At 37.4% G+C, this 26,168-nt stretch overlaps 1 protein-coding gene across 2 annotated transcripts in view; it reads right to left on the bottom strand.

The window, feature by feature from the left end:
- Positions 1-26,168, bottom strand: part of C8H9orf85 (chromosome 8 C9orf85 homolog) — a 61,926-nt gene that overhangs the window by 19,111 nt on the left and 16,647 nt on the right. Inside the window, exons 2-3 of one of the 2 annotated variants that reach the window (XM_005210031.5) lie at positions 7,831-7,937; positions 6,690-6,761 (exon numbers count right to left, since the gene is read on the bottom strand). In XM_005210031.5, the coding sequence (XP_005210088.1) occupies positions 6,690-6,761; positions 7,831-7,937 (179 nt within the window). 2 annotated transcript variants of the gene reach the window in all.

Genomic DNA, 26,168 nt, shown 5'->3' with positions numbered 1-26,168 from the left:
CATGAAAGTGAAAAGTGAAAGTGAAGTCGCTTAGTCTTGTCGGACTCTTCGAGACCCCATGAACTGTAGCCTACCAGGCTTCTCCGTGCATGGGATTTTCCAGGCAAGAGTACTGGAGTGGGGTGCCATTTTCTTCACTGTTTACAGCACCCACTACCTTTTCTAGATTTATCTCTCCTGTTTTCATTTTATTACTCCTCAGCAGTCTTAACTTGCATCCTTTTGGTCTCTGTCTCCTTTTACTTACACCTAGCACTTGCAATCTTTCGATGAGTTATCTGTAGGCCCACTTCCCCTAACAGGTTAGGAATTTCTTAGTATCAGAGAGTCATTTTCGTATTTTCTGTAATACATAGCAGTGTCTTATACAGTGAAGTTGCTATTCAAAATAACTGCAAACTGAACCAAATTTCTTGTCTGTTATCCCTAGCAATCCCATTTCTTTGTCAGAAAAGAACTACGCTTGGGGTAATATTCTCCATCATTACCATGGACTCTTCCTCAAGAGAATTTTGTTTCTAACACCCACAAATGTGGGTGTGCTCAGTTGCTCAACCGTATCCAACTCTTTGCAACCTCACAGACTGCCAGACTCCTCTGTCCATGGGATTTCCCAGGCAAGAATACTGGAGAGGGTCTTGTCATTTCCTTCTCCAGGGGATTTTCCAAACAAAGGGATCAAACCCACATCTCCTGTGTCTCCTGCATGGGCAGGTGGATTCTTTACCACAGAGCCACCGGGGAAGCCCCAAAGTAACATACAAATTTTGCTAAATTATCTTTCAAATCCACAGCAGGTTTCTTGGTTTTTGGAGGTTAAATAAGGAAAATCTGATTATACAATCAAATTGTGGCTCCTGGGCTCTAGAGCACTTGGGCTTCAGTTGTTGAGGCACCTGGACTCAGCAGCTGCAGTTCCCAGGCTTTAAAGCACAGGTTCAGTAGCTGTGGCACAAGGGCTTATTTGCTCCACAGTATGTGGGGATCCTCCCCAACCAGGGATCAAACCCGTGTCTCCTGCGTTGGCAGGTTGATTCTTTACCACTGAGCCACCAAGGAAGCCCCTGAATCTATTTCTTCCTTGCATGCATTATAGCTTTATGCCAATGATGGCTCAGAGACTTGTCAAAGGTTTATTTTAATAACAGAAGCTATGCTTCTGGAATAGAAAGAACTGATAAGTGTGCTTAGTTTTACAATACATCAAGAGAGGCAAGGCAAAATGTTTTAAAACTTGTGGATTGTAGAATTAGCCACCTAAATAATAGATCTTCACTCAGATACTATAAATTCAGATTATATGGAGGAATAAGGGCTCAATTTGGACTGACCACTGCATACTGCAAACATTATTTTTCAGGTACCTCATGGTGAACTAAATAATATGCTCAGTTTCTAAGCACTGAAAGCAAGTACAACTTGGGATACTTACAAATGGAATCTATCTATCTAAAATATGCTTATAACTGGTTAAAGGAGATTCATGTTATGGTGTTTGCTCAATGAAAAAATGCAAGTAATAAATGCCAGCTGATGGACAAATGTAATAATTTAGCACCAAAGAATGAGTGCTAGGTACTGTCATGATTTAACCGTTAGCTGGTGGATATACCTGGTGCTTTCTTTTTGCATTAATTTGCTTTCTTTGGAAAATGAGGGCAGTGGTACTCTTTATTAAGACAGAATTTTAAGAGTATGATACGTCTTCCCTTTAAAAATAAAGAAGTTAATACTGTATAGCACAGGGAACTCTACTTAGTGTTGAGTGGCAGCCTGGAACAGATGGAATTTGGGAGAGAACAGACACATTTATATGTATGGCTGAGTCCTTTTGCTGTCCACCTGAAACTATTACAACACTGTTAACTGGCTATGCTCCAATATAACATAAAACAGTAAACATATAAAACTTAGCTCTCTGCTAGTGGAGACCTAACTCTTCCCCCACAAGGCCCTTGAAATATTTATGTGAAGTAAACCTTTTGAAAACACTATTTTATTCATCTGGAGCAAGGGAATAGAGGTGAGACAGAGGACAATGCATTTATTTAATGCAATCAAGTATGAAGACATAAGGGTTGTACCAGGGCGGTCTGTGGAGATAAAAATTAAGAGGCAATACACTTCAAAATTATCAAGGAGTACAATAGCTGAATGTGAGGACCAGGAAGAGTGACTCTGTAGCAGTGTTTTAAGCATAAAGTACTCACATGTCCTGAAACTACTTGTCCAGACATCCCCACAGCAGTGTGGTTCTAAGATATGTTATACCAGTTCTCCTCTTTACTTGAAATATTTTTAGGATGAAATCTACTTTCAATCAACATTCTTCTTATGGCACATAAGGTCTTGACTCCCTCTCTTCATTCAGGACAGTTCCACTTTGGCCTATCATATTCTATAGACTCTGGCATAAGCTTTTGTTTTATTCAAAAATTCTACAGCTGAAAAGTTTGAAAACCACTGAACTAAAATACACATGAAGTTTCAGTGGCTCGACCCTGTGAGTATCCATCTATTTTGTATGCAACAACCAAGACACTACTGACATGTCAGGCTGGATGTATCTTTGTTGTGGGGGCTGTTCTGTACACTGTAGGATGCTAAGCCTATACCTGGCCTCTACCTATTACATACCAGTAGCATCCCTCACAGGTGGTCTGGTCGTGACAACCAAAAATATCTCCAGACCTCGCCAAAAGTTCCCTGGGAGGCAAAACCCTCCCCTCCCAGACTCTAATCTGTTTGTGGCCTGTTGCTATTTTACACTAGCTTCTCCTTTCTCTTCTAATACCATGGCAATGTTAAACATGAGCTATTACTACATACACTGGTGATTTGTTTTTTAATGGGTAGAAAGAGAAAAGAAAGCAGGATAGAGATTTTAACACAAATGTAGGTATTAGCATGCCACATTTTGAAATTAACAGGAGAAAAAGGTTGCTTGGTTACCTGAAACAAAAGGCATAAGAAGTTTCTAGGTAACAACTTAGGCATTTCAGGACCTCAAAGTAAAATCTATTGTCTATAGATACATGTTATTTCAAAAAAAAAAAAAGCAGGGCTATATATGTTGGACTCAGAAATTGGAAACTTCCATAAACAACATAGATGACTTCTATTAAATTTAATATTAGGCTCAGGTGAAGAAGGGAAAAGGACTTTTTAAGTGAATAATAAAATACTGAGAATTCACTGTGGGAGAGTAGAAACAGGGGGCTTTGAAATAGGACAATTTGCATTTGAATCTTAACTCCATCTGCTTTACTTTCTTATCTTGGGTAGACATTTAATCCCTCTGAGCCCAGAATTAAAAAAAAGAAAGGAGTATATGTAAGAGTTCATTTCCTTAGATTGCTTGAGGAAGGGGGCAGTTTTTAACCATCTGTATTTATAGTACCTGGAAAATAATATAAATGTCTATAAATGAGTTTTAAATGAAGAATATCAAGATTCCTTCTTCTTTAAGACTTAGACAAATCACTTCGTATAAGTGATTATACAAATCATTTTTAAGATTTCTTGCTTTTCCAGTAACTTTCAGCTCTACACCTAAAATTATTTAGTGTTCATAAAGGGCCTGGGACTGACTGGGAATGGTTACAAATGGTTTTAATTTATCTTTGGGTTTTTATTTTCCAAAAGTTAAAAACAGGACACTTGAAAAATGAGGAGATGTTTTTGCTTGTTTTTTCCCCGGCCATACCTTGCAGCTCGCAGAATCTTAATTCCTTAACCAGGGATTGAAGCCATGCCCTGGGCAGTGAAAGTGCAGAATTCTAACCACTGGACCACCAGGGAATTCCTCTTGAAAGATGAGGTTTTATACAAAAAGATTTAGTCCTGTTCTGAACCACAATTCTTACATCTAATAGTAATCTTAATAATGATTATACTATTCAGGTGTCAAGGGAGAAGTCTGTTGCAGCACCACAACAGCCCTCCACCAGGGAGTAGCAATTTCTTGCTTTAAAATCAAAAGATATGAGCCAAAATGATAGGGAAATCCTGGTACAATTACGCTGACCTCTGATTAAGGCGCAGAGTGTAAAACAAGGATGGCAGTTCATCTCATTGCTTTTACAGAGATGAGAAGCTATAAAAAACTAAACATTATCTTTATGAGCCTTTCACTTTATTTCTATAAAGACCTAAAGCTTTGTATACTCAATGACATTTAAAATTATCCTATCAAAGGGTAGTATTGTATCAGTATCCCATTGTTCACACGTTACTAATAGGTGACATGCATTTTATCCCCTTTCCCTCACAGCCATCCTCCCATCTTTCTAGCAAATACACAGTTTTCAACTCTTTCCTCTTTTAACTCAAGTTCAGACATCTATTCAGATGGTCGAGGGTTGTTTCCAGTAACTGGGAGAACATGCTTATACAAATCCTGCAGCACATCACCTTACTGAAGGTGAAAGAGAAACATGAAAATATTTTCTGCCACTTACAAACACCATACAATTTTTGCTTCCCATGAATCAAAGAAGTTTGAGGAGTTTAGATATCAAACTTTTTTTTCCTTGAATCTAACGTTTGATATCATATCCCACAGGCAATGGATATTTGCTAGATGTGCGTAGTTTTTGATGATTCACATGCCAAACAAATGGGAGAAAATGCTTTAATTTTCCCAATATTCAGAATATTACTTCATTCTAAAAGAATTATTACTTATAAACAGCACTTTCTCCTACATTTTATGTTCTGCTGAACGTTTTTTTATGTACCCCATTGGGTTACATAATCTGTGGATGAGACAGACAAGCGAAACAATGCTCAACATTTTAACTGAATGGAATATTCAGGGTGCTGGAAAAGGAATCTTTACACAAAGACACATCTAGTGTCAAAGTAAACTTCCTATACAAATCTTAACAAAGGACAAATTTAATTTATAAATGATTAGATTGAATAAAACATTTAAAATTTTAAATAAATTATGCTACTTTAATCATCTTTTATCAATGGATTTAAATCCTTATAATATTGGTCAAGGATATGCAGAGACAACAAAGTATACATAGGTGATTTATACTCTTCAGAACACTCTCAATCTTGGTTTGGAGTTTGAAAGCTAGGCTTTCTAAAATGCCTAAAATAATCTAGAATTCTAATGTAATCTGAAATCCATGATACTCTAGGCCAGGCAAGTTGACTTCCTAGGTAACATGTTCAGACCTTGTCTTAACTAGCAGTTTCTTAAGTCTCTCAAGAGCTCTATCAGTTTTGAATTAGTTTGGGCTTCTTTGTTACTAGAGGTCTTCCTTCAGGCTTAACGTCTTGTTACCTGTACTTTGGTATTTGTACAACATTGTATCTCCTTCATTCTGCACTCACCCTTAGCTATTCTATGGCTGACTTCATCTGCTTCAGGGTGATACAGAACAGCAGCTCCTCTCTAGCTCTCATCTCAAGGCCTCTGAGTCACATACTACCAGTACTAGCAGCATCACCATGAGCTTCCCTAACTCCAGTGACTCCAAGACAGGACAGAGCTGCTGACCTTTGGGTCCATGTGTCTACATTCAATCATTCTTAGGTTGTTGTGTTCCAAGTTCTCCAGAATTAAACATAAGACTTGCTACTAATACTGTTTCCTTTTACATTTATTTTTAACTGAGTCTTTATATTTGAATAAAATATTTGTTTTTCTAGGATTTATAGTATGCAAATTCTTCTGGAGCCATAAAAATATTAAGACCATAAGCAATACACAAAAAGAGTGAAAATTCCAGAGCTATGTAAAATTACTTAGTTCACAAATTCTACAGCAAGTTATACCATCTGGAAAATGTATAATTGATATGCTCTTTTACATGCTGGCACATTCAATGAAGATAAACATAAAGGATGCAGCAGAAATTAAAGAGATTAAAACACAGATAATGGGTAAGGAACAAATATTTTTCAATGATTTCCTTTGTTATAACATGAATCTACTACAACTCTATGGCTATATAGATACTTATTACCTATACTTCAAATTCTTTTAGGAAATAGTACTACAAGAGAAAAATGGAGACTGGTGATGAAATCTCAAAATACCTTTATATTATAAAAATTAAAAAAAAAAAAGACCTGTTGAAAATATTCAAAAAACTACAAATTTTGTGTTAGGCCTATTAACTAAAACTACATGGTTAATTGTGAATCAGCATCTAATTTCAATGGTAGGGGACAGAGTTAATTTATTCATGGAAATCTAGCATTGAATAGTACAAACAGTTGCCAAATTTCCCTATTGCTAATTTGGACCAATGAGCATAAATTTTAAATTTTCTTTAGATGTGTTTTCTTTGGGGAAGAAATGCTACAGAATACAAAGAAATGGCTGGAAAACAGAAGAGAGAAAAATGCAGAGCTATTTTTAAAGGGGTCAACTATACCTAAAATAAATACTAAAAATTTGCTCTGAAAGAACAATACAAAAATAAAAATTCTAAAAAGCTGAAGTTAGTCTATCCTTACTTGAGGTTTTTAACCATTTAGTATTAAAAAGAACCATCTTGAGCAAAAGAAATTGCCCAAATTAAAACATTCAAAGCTGTTATTCTCAAATAAACAAATTACCCCATAGCTTGAGCTAAAAATCCACAAAAAAGTTGACATAAATTTTCAAAAGAAATGAACAGCAAAGGTTATTCATTTATTTCTAAATATTTATTATTTAGACTAACCTTCCAAACTTTAACATTTCCTCCCAAAAAGGAAGAGGGAATACATTTAAGGAAGATGTCAGTACTGAATAGCTAAAAGGAAAATAAAGCAACAATGAATAAATGCATTCAAATAGCTCCTATATAAATTACCAAATTAAAATTCATAATTGTCATATCACACATACTCATGCTAATTCTTATATTTAAAATGATCAGTTTTCTCTTTCAGGCACTAATTATAATTACCCTCCAATATGGCCCTTACTCCGGAGAAGGCAATGGCACCCCACTCCAGTACTCTTGCCTGGAAAATCCCATGGGCGGAGGAGCCAGGTAGGCTGCAGTCCATGGGGTCTCAAAGAGTCGGACACGACTGAGCAACTTCACTTTCACTTTTCACTTTCATGCATTGGAGGAGGAAATGGCAACCCACTCCAGTGTTCTTGCCTGGAGAATCCCAGGGACGGGGGAGCCTGGTGGGCTGCTGTCTATGGGGTCACACAGAGTTGGACACGACTGAAGTGACTTAGCAGCATGGCCCTTACTCAGCCTGAGCCAAAGGATGTGAGAAGGCAGCATCAGGATATACACAAAGCTGATAAAACAGAATCCCAACATTACAGAGGAAGGTAAAGGACAGAAAAATGAGAAACAAAGTCCAGTGTCTTTTTGTGTAGATGCAAAATTTCAAAGGAATGAAATTATAAGTTATCAATCTAGTGATTTACTCATGATACTCAATTTAAGCCATTTCAGTAATCTTCATGGGTCCAATTAAAAGGTTAGATGCTTTTAAAGATCCCCTGTGGTAAAAATTATTTAATTTAGTAAATTAAATAGCAAATATCATTATCTTGTCATTGGGAGATAGAATCTTGCAAAATAAAAACCCTAGTCTCATTTTTGAACAGGATGCTACAAAAATGGTGTATTATTTACTTAGGGAAGAAGGGGGAAAGGAATGATGAATCTACCTTTACAATCTATTTGCCTCACAAGCCAGGATGCAGCATGTAAGATGAAATTCTAATCCACATGGAAGAATGGAAATTTTTTCTCTATTCCCCCTAATATTTATCTGGACACAATTTTGAAAATCAGGAAATGAAGTAATATGATACTGATACTACTGGTGAGGTAATTAAGGAACTTAACTTACCATTTTTTGGGCTTTGATAGTGGTTTGTACTTGCTGTATTTTACACGCCATTCAAGAACTTCTTTACAACGCTGACATACTCCATCATGAAGTTTTGCATTAATTTTCTTAAAAAGAAACAGAAAAACAAATTGAGAATTTCACTAGTGAGTCAGCATTACAAACCCCAAATGGCATATGAGAAATTTAAGCTTTTTTTTTTAAACAGCAACCTAAATTTAACCTGCATAACATTTTACGGTGTACTATGTGTTTTTATGTACATCAATTTGGCTTTTTATGAAGGCAAAGATTCTTAACTCAGGATGTAGCTCAGAATCATCTAGGGAACTTTTTAATTTCCTGGCAGGAGTATTTTAAGCACAAAATCCCCACTGATTCTGATGCATATTCATTTTACAATTCAAACTATATAGTTGAGACATATGCACTTTACTGTATATAAGCTACATCTCAAAAAAAGCAGAAGAAAATCCAATCATATTTTAAGCCTACTGTTTTGACAACTCAAGTCTTACTACTGAGAAATGAGAAATTAAACTGAGATATTAGATAATCCTGAATTGTAGTCTGCAGGGGAGGGCAGAGACTTAACAACTTGAGAAAGGAGAGCCAGGGAGAAGCAGCTGGAAGCAAGGAGATATATAATTATTCAATTTAATCTTTCTGTATTCTCATGTAAAGATGTCTTAGAAAAGTTACCTTGATAACCTGGTTTCTTCAAAACAGAAGATAAGTATGTGCATATGACTGGTAGAAAACGGGCATTATGAGGAAAACAATTTTTTTTCCTTATAATATTCTTCTCAAAATGTGTTGGGAAATAAGAAGGAAGAAAAATTTTTTAATGTGTCATGTGTTCTCACAACAGCTTTGTATTCTGTAACATGTTCATTTGACTCAAGACCTAGACTGCATATTTTCACTAAGTACTCTGAGAATTCTCTAACTTGTTTTGGTTGTGGAAGCCTGGTCTTTGCCTACTCTTGGAATAATGAAAAAAGGATAGTTTAAGTTCTCGTTCTCTTTGCTTCTTTTCTAAATTTTTCAAAAGGAGAAAAACAAAGCATCTCAAAAAATGCAGGTTCTCTGGAAGGTTATTTGAATACTGAGTTAAAAGCACAATGTTTAGAAATCATCTGAAAGAAAACAAAACTTCTGCACAGTGCTTGATATTCTTTAATGCTCTAAACAAGAGGGTAAAATAATAACAAAACATTTATTCAAAGAGAAAATATTTCAAGGGTATTTTCAAAAAACCATAAATTGAGCTGTGAATACATTATGATTGAATTTAATTCTGTGGTAAAAAACATATTCTGTTACTTATGAATTGTGTATGGGTATTCTTTTCTTCCTGATCTAGATGTACAGTCCCTGGGAAAATAAATGCTGCATGCCATTATATCCCCTCTTTTCTGTGGCTCATTGTTGCCAGAAAGAAGGAAATCTGCCTAATACCAAATTCCTCTTCTTATCAACATTGGCACCTAGTTATCGCTTACAGGGTTTGCCAAGAAGTACCCAGAACTAAGGTTCCCATTTCATCTTTTACTCTCACTGCCCTCTGTTGCCTAGAATGTCTTACCAAAAGCACTGCTTATATTTTCCTAACTCCAACAATAATAAAAAATAAACTAATGACGATCTATGATTATAGTATGAATGTGACATAAACTTTCTAGCTAGCATATTCTTAGAATGCACACCATTTCATTACCTGCAATTTTATTATACACAACACATTTTACTTGTTAACTGGCGAGCATTATTTGGTTTCTCGCTTGCTTCATATCCAATTTCTGACCAGTTCATCTTGATTTACAAAGCTGTGCATAGTTTAGAAACTGGTTTCTTTAGGGTGGATCGACAGATTGACAGTATAACAAAACAGGTCTTTGTGGGAACTTGTCCTGTGAGTGATGTGTGAAGTGGTATAAATGGAGATGTTGTACAGCATTCACATGACCAGCAGGCACTACTACAAAATTAAACTTGATTTTCATGTGTTAAGAAATCATTGAGAAAGAAATGAATGAATAAATGGGAATGAATAAAACTCATTTAAAAGTGCTACAGAAAGAAAACTGTGTACTTTGGTTTTGCTGTATTTTGGCAAACTAGAAAAAGTGAATTCCAGAGACATAAGTGACGAAAGCTTAATCCTAGTTTTAAGGAATCACTCTGCCTGGAGCAAAGGGGGTGGCTGCTGCTACTGCTGCTGGCAATCTTACATTACTCACAACTGTGTTTACAACTAACCCTGCCCATTTTGGCAATTCATTTTAGCATGTCCCTTATGGTAGAAAATAATAGGTTACTAAGGTAAAGATTTAAGCATTCCAAATATAAAATCAAAACTTAGTTTTCTAACTATAAAAGCCTTTAAAGATAATTTAGTTTAACAAGCTACTTCTCATATCTTTAAAGGAAAAAAAATCATCAGTGGAAGATTCCACTGGACTTAAGAATCCTAGCTAAAAAAAGAAAACCTTCCCTATCAATGAATACTTCTTTTAAAGTTAGAATATCATAAACATGTATCAGAGGACACTCCTACGTCATATATATACATAAAGTCCTAAAAACCGTCTTAGCTGTTATTAATTCATACAACATATTTTATAGTGTTGTTTTTAAACATTCTGCTGTCCAATGATGCATCAGTGGTAATACAAAACATTAATCACCAAAAAGAACTACGTGATGTGAAGACTTCAACTCCCAAGAAGGTAGCAAGAGCAAATTGTAAATATAACATCTGTTATCAATATGCTGATGCTGAAGAATATTTTATAAAATATAAAGTATCATTTAATAGAAGGGAGATACTATTGTGTATGAAGGGGAAGAATTCGAATATCATTCAAGAGCAACTAATATAATTTTCATTAGGACTTTTTGTACATCATAATCCTTTCAGAAATGCTATAGATAAAACAACGGCACATTTACTTCCCTTCATTAGTTGAAAAAAAAAGAAATTAAAAAATGAAATTCTCAAGAAAAATGCCAATTCTAACTGCAGCTGAATCTCCATTTCCATGGAACAGAATGACCTCGTCTCTCCCCTGCCTTACACCAAAATAAGGTATTTGCTGCCAATATAGCTACAACCGTGTTACTCCATATTTAATTATACTTAAAAGTATATATTTTTAAATTTTCTAGTAATACTCCTTTTATTCTAAATTTGATTAGAGGATAAAGAATCTCTGAAATTAGGAGCAAGATATTATATGACTAATAATAATAAGTGTGAAAATCAGTATTTGGGTCTGTGACTTCCAAATTATTACCTGTTATTTTCTTAAATCCTTTTAATATGGCTAGACTATTGTTGGACATAAAGCATCTTACAAAATAAATATAACCAAAAAACAGATGAGGGAATCAGATTAAGGGAAAAACTAGAGTTGGGAGGGAAAATCACAGAGCAGCCAGAAGTACAGCTGGGAAGTGCATCTGCTGGTATAGGCCACAGTGAGATGTGAATTTTCCAGTAGCCACAAACAATGTTTTGCTCACTTACCTGACTCAAGATCTGTAATGTGCCAAAAATCCAGTTTCTCAGAAGCAGCACATCTTTTCTTATTATTAAAACCTGAAGTTTCATTTTCCCAGAGACGATGCCATACGATACACTAAACAATGATCTCGAAAAGCATCCTTACACTACAAAGCATTTCACAGAGCTGTTTTCTATCCTAGTGCTCAAGTAGACAGTGTTATATAGTGCAGTCTAGTAAAAAATTATTTTCAGGTGAAAGTGAAAGTGAAGTCACTCAGGCATGCCCAACTCTTTGGGACCCCATGGACTATATATAGTCCATGGAATTCTCTAGGACAGAATACTGCTGTGGGTAGCTGTTTCCTTCTCCAGGGGATCTTTCCAACCCAGGGGTTGAACCCAGGTCTCCCACATTGCAGGCGGGTTCTTTACAAGTATTTTTCAGGTATGCAATGTAAATACAGATATCTGATATTCATAAGATCTGTAGAAATGCACTGCAAATCATAAGGCCATCTTCAAAGAATACATCCTCCCAAACGAATTCTAAATACCCTCATCTCTATTACAAAAAAATTCAAACATGCAGAAAAAATTAAAACAATACTAACGCATGATCACATATGTTATCTAGAGACAACTTTCCATCTTACCTATTCACTTTTCATGTGTTCAGTTCAGTCGCTCAGCCGTGTCCAACTCTTTGCGACCCCATGAACTGCAGCACGCCAGGCCTCCCTATCCATCACCAACTCCCGAAGTTCACACAAACCCATGTTCATTGAGTCGGTGATTGCAAGTATCACGATTCTTCACCTCTCAGTCATATATATTCTAGAAATAAGACTTTCTCCTACTTAACCACAATACAGAAAACCACACCTCAGAAAAACGAAAAATCACTAATACCATTGAATGTAGCCAGTCTACATTGAAATTTCCTCAATGATCCCTCACCGCCCCACACCCCAATCACTACTCAAGTTCAGTATGTTCTCTGTCTTTTGGTCTAGCGGGATCTCCCTCTTTTATCCTCTACACTGGTTTTTTTTTTTCAATTATTTTTTTTTTTAATTTTATTGGAATATAGTTGACTTACAATCTTGTGTAGGTTTCAGGTATACAGCAAAGTGAATCAGTTATACACTGATGTTTTTGAAAATACCAGGCATGTTATCTCGGGAATACTCCACATTCTATATTTGTCAGATTGTTTTATCTTGGTGTAATTTAACTCATTGCTTGTTTTATGTGTTTTTATTTTCATTATCTTAAGATTGTTTCTCTAAGAGAAAACCTTTTCAATTCCAATGAAGGACAACTTTTTTTCTTTTTTTCTCTTATGGACAATGCTTTTAATGTCAAATCTAAGAAGTCTTTGAAGAATCATGATTTTCATCTATGTTTTCTTCTGGAAGTTCAGTAATTTTCGGCTTTACATTTAGTCTATGATCTATTTTGAGTTCATTTTTGTACATGGTACAAAATAGTGGTAGGAGGTTCTTTATAAATTATGTGTCCAATTTCTAGCATCACTGAATTGTATCTTTATCGTCAAAAGTTAAATATGTGTGTCTATTTTGGACTCAATATTCTATCATATTAATCTATGTTTACTTTTTCTTCAGTACTGCCCTGTCTTGATTACTGGAGCTTTAAGGTCTTGAAATCAATACTGTGCATCTGCTAAATTTATTCTTTTTCAAAACTATCTAGCTATTCTACTTCCTTTGCTTTACTGTATACATTTTAACATCAATTTGTTAATTTCAACAACAACAACAAAAAGCCTGTGATGATTGCAATTAGGATTATATTGAAACTATAAATAAATTTAGGGGAGAAGTGACATCTTAACAATATTAAATATTCCAATCCATCAACAATGCATTCCTGGAACAGACCTCACTTGTCTGAGGTGTATTATCCTTTTTATTTATTGGTGAATACAATATGCTAATTTTCCCTGAAGATTTTTGTGTTTACGTTCAATGAGGAACGCTGCTGCTGCTAAGTCGCTTCAGTCGTGTCCGACTCTGTGCGACCCCATAGACAGCAGCCCACCAGGCTCCCCCATCCCTGGGATTCTCCAGACAAGAACACTGGAGTGGGTTGCCATTTCCTCCTCCAATGCATGAAAGTGAAAAGTGAAAGTGAAGTCGCTCAGTCGTGTCCGACTCTTTGAGACCCCATGGACTGCAGCCTACCAGGCTCCTCCGCCCATGGGATTTTCCAGGCAAGAGTACTGGAGTGGGTTGCCATTGCCTTCTCCATTGAGGAATACTGGTCCATGGTTATTTATTTTAATATCTTTGTCTGGCTTCAGTGTTTAGTTCAGTTGCTAGAGGATTCAGGTAAAGGTTAAAGGGACTTAAAATATAAGTAAAGATTTTCTACATGTTAGAAGAACACTGGACTATTAAAAATCTTAGAGGGGCTTCCCTAATGGTCCAGTGGTTAAAAACATGCCTGCTAACGCAGGGGGCACAGGTTCAAAACCTGGTCTGGGAGGATCCCACATGCCAAGGAGCGAGCCTGTACACCGCAACTACCGGAGCCCACGAGCTGCAACCACTGACACCTGAGAGCCCTACAGCCTATGCTCCACAAGAGAAGCCACTGCACTGAGCCCACGCACCACAACCAGAGAGCAGGCCCTGCTCGCCACATCTGCAGAAAGCCTGCACCCTGAACCGAAGACCCAACGCAGCCAGAAATAAAAAGACACATCCTGTAGAATAAGCTCACGTCCTTATTTTTAAATAATCCTAAGTACAATTATATGTTTAAAAGTGGTTTTTGGTCACAAACTGAGAAAAATTTTATCCTAACTAGATGAAATTAAATTACTTATGCTTACAGCTGGCCTTTGGTTTATTATATTACATAACACTTTAGGAAATAGAATTTATCACTCAATAAATTATGAATGGGGCAGGGGAAAAAACAGAGTTCAAACTTCACACAGAAATCTCTTCTGTATTCTGTCCAGCAGTCTGTAAATTTTGTTCATCTCCTTACCACTTGGTTTTGCAACTAGTCTTTTCCCTTTAGAACTTTTTTCCCACTGTGTATGAACAATAGTATACTCTATTATATAAATTTCTTATGCTAAGAATTTATTACTTTCATGGATAAAAAATAACTTTAGTGACAGTTTTAAGATTTAAAACTATATGAGCATCTATATATAAATATTCAATTATAGAAATTTTTATAAAAATTAATAAGAGGATAAATCTTATCCCTCAGGGATTCTACACTTTTCAGAATTTCAAGCATATATATTTATAGAAATTTGTATTTTTATCTACATGGTGTTTTACAACTTCTCATCAATTTTTTTTTGTATTAGTATATATACTTTTAAAACATGGTTTTATTGACTGTATATTATATTCTTTCAGAGTAATACTTCCATTTAACCTATTTTCTGATAGTTTGCTTATTTCCAACTGAATGAATATATATGGTTTTCAATGTATTATGTTATAAATACCAGAAAACTTCTAATGAACATGCAAATTCTCATCACATTATATTTACACATAACAACTTCTGATCACATTTCAATAAAAGAGTAAAAATGACAGGAATTTTACCACAGGTGAAAACTCATGGTAAAAAATAACTGTCCCCTTCTTAAATCAAGTGCAGTACATAATTATTTGGACATTAAAGCAAATATTTCCTAGTCCTGTCTATAAAAATTTGCTTTGTTTTCTTATCCTGGCAGTTAAAATTTTAAAAAGAACAGAAGACACTGCCACTTTTCTTTTCAAAAAGGGAATTAAAAATCCTTCTTGCCAGAAATTCCCTGGTGGTTCAGTGGTTAGGCCTCAGCACTTTCACTGCCATGGGCGTGGGTTCAATCCCCGGTTAGGGACGAAGACCCCACCACTGTGCGGCTCAGGCCAGAAAGGAAAAAAGAAATCCCTGCTATAATCAACAATACCACAATTACTAGAGACAGAACACTACTATATGATCCAAAATATTAACACTGACTTCTAGTCACTTAAAACTTTCAAACATACAAACTATTTCAGTGTGATACGAAGCAATAGTTTGAATGTTTATTACTCTCAGAAATACCTTATTTGGACAAGTTACTGAGTCTTACTATTTTTATGTATTTTATTATTTCACAAAATGAGCTAGTCATATAAATAGACCAGAAATACTTTTGAAGTCAGTTCTAGTAATAAAATCCGTTTGTCATTTAAGGAAAAATAGAAAACCAAAGTTACTACAGGCTTACTTCTTTTTAAGAAACTACATTGGTTCAATGTAACTAAAGAGATTGGCTCTCAACATTTATAAGCAAATTATAACTTTAAAATTCTAAAATATTTGATATAAATACATATGGACATCAAAATACATAAATGTTTCAGTTACCAATATTTGATTTTTCACAATATAAAATTCCAATTAAGAGATACCTAGGGGATAAAATAAGTTATATTTCTACTATATGCTAAAATAATTATTTTTTCCCCTGAAGTCTAGCCCATCTTTGTCTCCTTCACATTATATTCATCTAAGCCCTTAAAACACCAATACCAACCAGAGAATTGAAAATATATACTAAAAATACTCAAATTCTCCTCGTTCTACATATTTACAATATTAGCGTTTTTAGTCAAGAAACGATATTGGATTCCCTCGCTCACTTTTTTTTTTTTTTACTGCTGAAACCTATAACAAACGACATCTGCAAAAACAAACAATTGTATTTTCATCCAAAGACTGAATATAAAATGGGCCCTGATCATCCTAAACAGAGGACTATTCTCTCAAAAAGTGGGTAGAGCTATTGTCTGTTACAATTATACAGAGAGGGTCTATGTACAAACTACCTACTGATTTATTTCAGTAGCCATGCAAACTACTCATATTCTCACTGACAAGCTTACTGCAGACAGACACTTAAATGGAGCCACACCTGCCTACAGGCAGAAACATGCTATTGCAGTATCTTCTGGCAGTGGCAAAACCTATTAAGAAAGTCATTTCTGTTTTCCAAAGTATATTTCACTCATTTACTTTTAAGTAAAAATTAAAATAAGTCGGTGCTGTGAATTTTAACAAGCAAATATTTCTGAAGGATTTGAACCACCAAATCATTGCACTGATAAACCAATCACATCTTTTAAAAGGTGTGGTCAGTTGGAACAAAGAGCACTCTGGTATAAAGATTTTTAATTCTCTCCATATTGCACTAAAAGGCACAATTCAGGAGGATATGTTATGAATGTTTAAAAAAAAATTTATAGAAGGACTCACATTGCAACACTAAGAACAAATTATAAGAAGAACATAGAATAATCTCCCGAAGACAAGAGAAATTTTGCCCTACAAAAACATTGGGTATTTAGTATTTTAAGATAATGTACATTTAATTATCTTTAAGCCATCTTCATTATTAACTACAGGACTTTAATGAATAAATAACCCAAAAATAACTTCTCTAAAGTGGAAATAGCTTTATTGTCAGAGTAGTTTTATGGGAGCTAAGTTTTTTCTCTCAAAATTTTGCTGTAAATGGTCAAAATGTCAATGGTTTTATCCAGAAATTTTTGTCTTTCCTGAAAAAAAGACTCACCTTACAAAGTAGGATTGTACTTCAAACTTCATTTGCTCCGTCTCAAGATCCTTTGCTAATACTTCTTCCTCTGATTACCCCTTAAAACGATCCATTCCTCAATATTTAGTCATCAGCTCATTCACTGAGCTTCCCTGTGTCTGTCTCTTCTTCAACTTAGATGTCTGTGCTGTGCTCCTTTCTTTCCACACTCTGTGTGAGTGTGTGTGTGTTACTCACTGTCATGTCCAACTCCTTGCGACGTCATGTACTGTAGCCTGCCAGGCTCCTCTGTCTATGGAATTCTCCAAGCAAGAACAGTAGGGTGAGCAGCCATTCTGTTCTCCAGGGGATCTTCCTGATCCAGGATTGAACCTGGGTCTCCTGCACTGCAGATTCTTTACTGTCTAAGCCACTAGGGAATCCCTTCCATACTCTTCACTCACGGTCAACATAACCTATAACTACAGCTTCAGTAATGAGCTCAATGAAGATTACTTCCAAAACAATGCACAATCCTAATGCTTCTCTGGAGGTCCTGATATATCAGTCTGCATGAAGGAAATCCATTTTCCTCCTCATGGAAATCACTGAAACACTTCAAATCCGTGGACTGAATCACAATCACTATCTTAGCAGTAAAATCTGTTTCTCCTTTGTCCCAAACGTCATCTTAAACTCTTCTTGTAGTCTGAGGTATAAAATCTCAGGTCACCTTTGACTCCTCCTCCCTCTCCTACCAAAATGCCAATATTGACAAAACTAATTTTTCCACAATGTCCCCAACTTTGTCTTCTACTTTACATCCCCCCTACTTCTGTATATCAGGTCCTCATTTCTATCTGTACTGCTAAAGCAGCCTCCCAAATAGAAGATGGATTAGAAACTAAAAAAGATAAATGGAGACCAAGCTGTCAACAGTTATGTCTAACAGACATCTGTCCATATGCCTCCTCTGGTCAGAAACTTACATTCCTTGGGCATTCCTAAGACTGAAATTCACAGTTAATCATGATGGTGTGATCACTCACCTAGAGCCAGACATCCTGGAATGTGAAGTCAAGTGGGCCTTAGAAAGCATCACTACGAACAAAGCTAGTGGAGGTGATGGAATTCCAGTTGAGCTCTTTCAAATCCTGAAAGATGATGCTGTGAAAGTGCTGTACTCAATATGCCAGCAAAGTTGGAAAACTCAGCAGTGGCCACAGGACTGGAAAAGGTCAGTTTTCATTCCAATCGCCAAGAAAGGCAATGCCAAACAACGCTCAAACTACTGCACAATTGCACTCATCTCACATGCTAGTAAAGTAATGCTCAAAATTCTCCAAGCCAGGCTTCAGCAATATGTGAACTGTGAACTTCCAGATATTCAAGCTGGTTTTAGAAAAGGCAGAGGAACCAGAGATCAAATTGCCAACATCTGCTGGATCATCGAAAAAGCAAGAGTGTTCCAGAAAAACATCTATTTCTGCTTTATTGACTATGCCAAAGCCTTTGACTGTGTGGATCCCAAGAAACTGTGGAAAATTTTTCAAGAAATGGGAATACCTGACCTGCCTGACCTGCCTCTTGAGAAACCTATATGCAGTTCAGGAAGCAATAGTTAGAACTGGACATGGAACAACAGACTGGTTCCAAATAGGAAAGGGAGTACGTCAAGGCTGTATATTGTCACCCTGCTTATTTAACTTATATGCAGAGTACATCACGAGAAACGCTGGGCTGGAAGAAGCACAAGCTGGAATCAAGATTGCTGGGAGAAATATCAATAACCTCAGATATGCAGATGACACCACCGTTATTACAGGTGAAGAGGAACTCAAAAGCCTCTTGATGAAAGTGAAAGTGGAGAGTGAAAAAGTTGGCTTAAAGCTCAACATTCAGAAAACGAAGATCATAGCATCTGGTCCCATCACTTCATGGGAAATAGATGGGGAAACAGTGGAAATAGTGTCAGACTTTATTTTTTGGGGCTCCAAAATCACTGCAGATGGTGACTGCAGCCATGAAATTAAAAGACGCTTACTCCTTGGAAGGAAAGTTATGACCAACCTAGAGAGCATATTGAAAAGCAGAGATATTACTTTGCCAACAAAGGTCCATCTAGTCAAGACTATGGTTTTTCCAGTGGTCATGTATGGATGTGAGAGTTGGACTACAAAGAAAGCTGAGCGCCGAAGAATTGATGCTTTTGAACTGTGGTGTTGGACAAGACTCTTGAGAGTCCCTTGGAATGCAAGGAGATCCAACCAGTCCATTCTGAAAGAGATCAGCCCTGGGATTTCTTTGGAAGGACTGATGCTAAAGCTGAAACTCCAGTACTTTGGCCACCTCATGCCAAGAGTTGACTCATTGGGAAAGACTCTGATGCTGGGAGGGATTGGGGGCAGGAGGAGAAGGGGACGACAGAGGATGAGATGGCTGGATGGCATCACCGACTAGATGGACGTGAGTCTGAGTGAACTCTGGGAGTTGGTGATGGACAGGGAGGCCTGGAGTGCTACGATTCACGGGGTCGCAAAGAGTCGGACACAACTGAGCAACTGAACTGAACTGAAGACTGAAATTGAGACCTCACCACAATATGATCTCTACTTTCCTTTCTGGTCCTATCACCTGTCTTTCTTGCCTATGCATTTGGGCACTCCCAAGTAAACAAATATGGCAGACACCACAATCTGCCTCCTCCTGTGGCTTTGCTCTGCCAGTCCTTTTGCACCACACTCTCATGTCGAAGTTCAATTCTTCATTCAAATCTAGGTTTGTGTTCCAAACAACCCTCCAAAATCCCATGTAGTATTTTCCATCTCGTTCAATTTAAAGGACGTACACAAGGCCTATAATGAATGGCCGGGCATATATTAGATATATGGGTACAAGAGACAAGTAAAGTCTTTATCCTTGAGCTAGTAAGCAGTCAAACAGAGAGATGGCTTTGGCAGTGTGGAAATTAAAACACAGAGAGACAAATGGTGCTTTGGGATCATCCTCTACCTTACAAAGGCCAAGTGCCACTGCAAGGGAAGGACACATGAAGTATGAGAAAGTATATGGCCCTTTGGGGAAACTGCGAGCAGTGAGGAAGAGCCAAACAACAGGGTGTGAGGAGAATGGAAGGAATGAGCTAAATTATAAGAGAACATGTTTGCCAGCTAAAGAATTTTGAGTACTAAACAGTAAAGGAATCTGATTGAATAAGATCCTAAGCAGCAGTTAAAGACAGGACTAGAGGGAAGTATGGGGATTTGTAAGGAAGCTGCTATAGTAGAAAAATAATATACTAAAACACTAAATTTGGCTGTAGCAGTGGGGACAGAAAGATGGGTACAGGCATGGGAGATAATAAGGACAAAAAAATGATCTAGGTTCAGTAAGTAGTTAGAGAAATGATGACCAGAATAGAATTAGGGCAAAGCCAAGCCTTTAGGGAAAAATGGCTTTTAAGTCCATTCTCAAACTCTAAGGTACATAAGACCCAACCCGAAAGCATACTAAAAATCAGATTTCCAGGCCCCACTACTCCCTGAGATTGTGATTTGTAACTCAGGAGTTTCCGTTGCATAGACCACACTGCAAGAACCTGTGGTAAAGTGATGAGGAATGCCCTAGAGCGAAAAAGAGCTCAGACAATAGCCTCCTGTGATAGCAGCCCCTCCCACCTTCCTCAGATAGACCTAAGGTACAAATGAGGAAAGAAAGATCACTGGAAAGCTAGTCACACAGACAAGCATATCAATCTGAGCATCAAATACAGGAGAAGGTAATTAACAGAAGACCATGTGGTTTGAAGACCATGTACGTTAGAATTTCCTGTGAGCTGCTGCTGCTGCTGTGTTGCTTCAGTCGTGCCCGACTCTGTACGACCCCATAGATGGCAGCCCACCTGGCTCCCCCGTCCCTGGGATTCTCCAGGTAAGAATACTGGAGTGGGTTGCCATTTCCTTCCCCAATGCATGCATGTATGCTAAGTCGCTTCAGTCATGTCCGACTCTGTGCGATCCCATGGACAGCAGCCCACCAGGCTCCTCCATCCACAGGATTCTCCAGGCAAGAACACTGGAGTGGGTTGCCACTTCCTTCTCCCTCCTGTGAGCTACTTGTTTAGAATGATGATTCCTAGACTCAACCCCAAGATCTACTGATTGATAAAATCTGAATTTTATACAACTCTCCAGATGATTCTTAACCATGTCAAAGGTTAAGAACCACAGGCAGCTGAAGCAAGTTGACATTTCCAGAGAGAATAATATGTTCCCAACCTTACCTTTGCTACTGAGAGTATTACTAGTAAGGGGGTGAAATGCTTTTCCTTAGAAAAAAAGTTGATTATTGTAGTTGAAACACCACTGGTTACTGTAAGTGAGAACAATAATATTTATATAGTATCATCTTGGACTTCCCTGGTGGCTCAGACGGTAAAGCATCTGTCTACAACATGGGAGACCTGGGTTCGATCCCTGGGTTGGGAAGATCCCTTGGAGAAGGAAATGGTGATCCACTCCAGTACAATTGCCTGGAAAATCCCATGGACAGAGGACCCTGGTAGACTACAGTCCATGGGGTCGCAAAGAGTTGGAGAAGACTGAGCCATTTCACATTCATTCATTCATTCAGTATCATCTTAATCAATATTCAGTTAATCATATCATTTCCTCAAGACATTAGGGGAAAAAGTTTTATTTCTATTTTATAGACGAAGAGAAAAACACAACAGGTTTGACAATCTGCCTACACTTACATACCTACAAAGTCATATAACCAGGGCTCAAGACCACACCTTCTGACTCCAAATTCTACATTTTGCTCCACCATTCTATACTGTCTCTCTTTTAGAATCTCAGTCTGATTTCTAGTTTCTCCATCAAGAGCATCTCTACACTGGGAAGATGCACTTTGATTTCCAACCAAGTAACTTAAAAGGAACCTTTGAAACGTACAGTTTTGACTAGACTATTTGTATACTAATGTATCAAATATCTGAGTCTCCAGAATAGCCTCAAAACTGACAGGAAAAGCTATGTTAGAGACACATATCCAGAATCCAGAAGACCTATTATTTAAGAAGCTTTTCCAAAGTCTAATATCAAAAGACATCATACCAAATGTAATTTATCCTAGACTCTCAGCCTGTATGTTTAAAGTCTCTTAATTCAGACATGGTTCACACTGCTACGGCACTGTATAGAAACCATCTGTTTTCTACTCTGACTTCCTCATGGTCAGGAAAAACAGAATTTATAGAAATAGTTTCTGGCCTTTATTGCTGTTTCTGGAATTTAGGCCAGATCTAAACATGCTGAAAGCTGGGAAATTCTTCTTCGCTCTTCCCTGTGTTTTAAACCTGCCTTCAGTTCAGTTCAGTTCAGTCGCTCAGTCGTGTCCAACTCTTTGTGACCCCAGCACTCCAGGCCTCCCTGTCCATCACCAACTCCCTGAGTTCACTCAAATCCATGTCCATCGAGTTGGTGATGCCATCCAGCCATCTCATCCTCTGTCATCCCCTTCTCCTCCTGCCCCCAATCCCTCCCAGCATCAGAGTCTTTTCCAATGAGTCAACTCTTCGCATGAGGTGGCCAAAGTACTGGAGTTTCAGCTTTAGCATCATTCCTTCCAAAGAACACCTACCTGCCTTAGATATTAATAAAATTTAAACATCAGACTAAATCTCAATTAGCTACAGAATCTAATATTAGGAAAGGAAAGGAAAGTGAAGTCGCTCAGTCGTGTCCGACTCTTTGTGACCCCATGGACTGGAGCCCTACCAGGCTCCTCTGTCCATGGGATTTTCCAGGCAGTAGTACTGGAGTGGATTGCCATTTCCTTCTCCAGCGGATCTTCCCAATCCAGGGGTGGAACCCAGGTCTCCCGCATTGTAGACAGATGCTTTTACTGAACATGCTGGGAAATCTGAGTAATTTCTAGATCAGTAATTATCAACTTTTGTTTCTCCTGCCACTATTCACATCCCCATGTTACTTTCATCATCAAATACAGAAAATAATACAACTTAATTAACAGGAAAGTAATGAGCATTTTGGGGAAGGACAGGAAAAAGAGATCCTGATACATTCTTTTCCAACAGAGGATGTCTCTATCAGAACTAGAGGAGACAGAGCTAAATACGTGTATTTCTATCTTCTCAAGAAATCTACTGTACTTATCATTTAATTCCCTGCTTGGTTGTTTACAGTTATGGTCAATGTTCTTTTGCTTATGCAACTCCTTGAGTGATTTTATATCTATGGGATATGTCTGTACTTTGGTCAGGTGTCTGGACAAAAGCATGCTTCAGGAAAAGTTATTTATCTATGTGGTTTACTATAAAACAGGTCTTTTTTGGTTTTCATTATAAAAATAATAGCAAACTAAATATTTTTTACATAAAAGACTGCTATCATAAATCTATAAATCACACGTCTAATCCTTCATAAAAATTCTCCCTGCTGCTATTCTTAGAACATTCCTGTGGCTAGGGGCAGGCATAATTATCTTCATTTTGCAGATGAGAAACCTGAGGCTTAGAGAATTAAGAGATTTGCTCGAGGTCACACAATTAATCAGGACAGCAGAGGCAGAACTCATAAAAAGATGCCTTATATTTGAGGGCATTCTACTAAAGTTAGAAGAAGAAAGTGTTCCCCTATAGCTTTCAAGGTTTTCTAAATAGTAAAGAAAAAAAAATTAAAAGCACAAAATTTTGCTAAATTTGTCTACGTTTTTGTCCTATGTTTTGACTCAAATTCTAACACTGGTATATTGTTTTGCAAATAGGGCCAAACCTGCTGGCTTGTTCCTAAGGAACCTTGCAGTATTATATATCATTTGTTTAAAAGGCATAAAACATCCCTAAGTTAGAAAAATTCATTTAGGAAAGAAAATATTATCTTTGCTAAGCCATGTTCTGAAAGAGGAGGATTTACTTTTCTACCTTGTTCTTCACAGATTCTCAGCACACTGAACCCTGAATAATAAAAGGTAAACTAAGCAGTGCGCTACACGGGCCAACTATGTACAATCCAACTGGAATGCAAAAAGCCCTGCTCAATCAGCAGTCATGTAGTGTCATGAGGCAACACATGTGTTTTTATAAGCACTCATTAAAAGTTAGTTACAATTCGAGATCCTGTCCAACCAGTATGGTATGCCCCAAGTTAGTGATCTTAAGAGAGACAAAACTACTAACCAACAATTGTTTAACATGTATTAAACAAAAAAGAACAATGATATTTCCTTCTAATAGCATATTTTTGGAATTTATGGAATTAACTCTTCCAAGCATAATAATTGGCAGTGGCCCCAAACCAAATGATTTTATCTTTTAAAATACATCAGCATTGTACATCATTTACTTGGGGACAGGATACAAGGGCAATTGCCATACTGAAGCTAGTTAACTTCTTCAAAGACAGTTGCCTTGTTCTGGTCACATTAGAATGTCCTAAGAATAATCTGTACCTGATGACGATTGATTGAGGAGTCAAGTCACATCAGGAAAAAATTAGGTTTGTGCCATGATTCGTTTAGTCCAGCTATTCACATGTGACTTACTTAACTTCAGTTGAGAGCATTTTCTCATTCTTAAAAAGAAAGGTATTTTTTATGACAAGAATAGAACAAGCTAAGGTATTAAAATTAAAGTATGTTCTGAAATGAAAGATACAAGTCACCTACAACAAAACACTACTCTATTTTATTTCTATAGTTTTTTTTTTTTAATCTAAAGTTATCCTATAGTTCTTATTTAATTCTCACATCAGCCTTGTGTGGAAGGAAGAAAGTGGTATTGCTATTTATTGCTATTCTAATTTATAGAGCATTGATATAACTTACCTATGGTCAAAGAGCGACTCCACAGCCACACAGGGAGGAATCCGAAGTGTCTACTCCTGTGCTACCCTGACTCCAAATTTAGGACTCTTTCAAACAGTCAAATTATAAAATGTATCACAGCTTAGAAGTAAGTACAGGATGTATCATGACCACATCTCTGCTGTCTACAGGAACAATTTGAAAAAAAGTACGAGCTAGTGTCTACTCAGTACCGTGCTAGGCAACACAAAGATTCAGAAGATTTCCAATACACAGTTCTTTCCTCCTAGTGCTTCAAACCTAGTTGGGAGACAAAAGTAAAGGGCATGATGTAAATCTGAATAGTGAGCAATATACTGTCAAGAGTTAAAAGGGTGTTTAAAATAAGAGATTAACTGCCAGCTTCTTCAAAGGTGGCTTTTGGAAGGATTTAGACTGAGGGATGGGGCTTCCCAGGTGGCACTAGCGGTAAAGAACCTGCTTGCAGATGCAGGAGACATCAGAGATGTGGGTTCAATCCCTGATCAGGAAGATCCCCTGGAGGAGGGGATGGCAACCCACTCCAGTATTCTTGCTTGGAGAATCCCATGGACAGAGCCTGGCAGGCTACAGTTCATAGAGTTGCAAAGAGTCAGACACAACTGAAGCGATTTAGGACACAGGACACACAGACTGGGAGGTGGAGGAGTCATCAGAGACTCAAGGCTTACATGCCTCCTGCAGTGCCATCACCGCCGAACTCTGAAAGCGCAAGTCGGTCTTGAAGTCCTGGGCAATCTCACGCACAAGGCGCTGAAATGGCAGTTTACGGATAAGAAGCTCTGTGGACTTTTGGTAGCGGCGGATCTCGCGCAGGGCCACCGTGCCAGGACGGTAGCGGTGAGGCTTTTTTACGCCGCCGGTGGCCGGTGCACTCTTGCGAGCCGCCTTGGTGGCTAGCTGCTTGCGTGGCGCTTTGCCGCCAGTGGATTTACGGGCAGTTTGCTTTGTACGGGCCATAACAAACCTGGTAGCCTTGCAGATTCAAAAACTCTATTGTTTCATTCAGTCCCAACCCAACAGAACATAGAGGAAGATATATATCCCTACTACTCATGACAAATTTGCAAAGTTTGTTACAAAAAAGACATCTTATGTTTTCAAAGACCACTGTTAAAATCTTGTAAAATAAGTCCTCAAAAGGTTGCAGATCAAAGTCTAACGTGACACACAGGCTTGATTTAAAACAATAGCAACTCATCTTCTTTCATTCCTTCTTTGTACTTCTACCAGTTGAGTATTAGAACCAGAAGTTGGGTTCAACTGCAAGCAGAAGCAGGAGAGATTATCTACAGATATTCACACAGATCATATTTTTCAGCCCTTCCAAAAATTGCTAGTAAAACTTCCAGTTTGCTCACTATTACTTCTTGTACACTGGTCTTAACTCTC

Source organism: Bos taurus, chromosome 8 (assembly GCF_002263795.3).
Source record: "Bos taurus isolate L1 Dominette 01449 registration number 42190680 breed Hereford chromosome 8, ARS-UCD2.0, whole genome shotgun sequence".
Taxonomy (NCBI): Eukaryota; Metazoa; Chordata; class Mammalia; order Artiodactyla; family Bovidae; genus Bos; species Bos taurus.
Note: the sequence above shows the minus strand (reverse complement) of the source record. Positions and strands in the feature narration are given on the sequence as shown.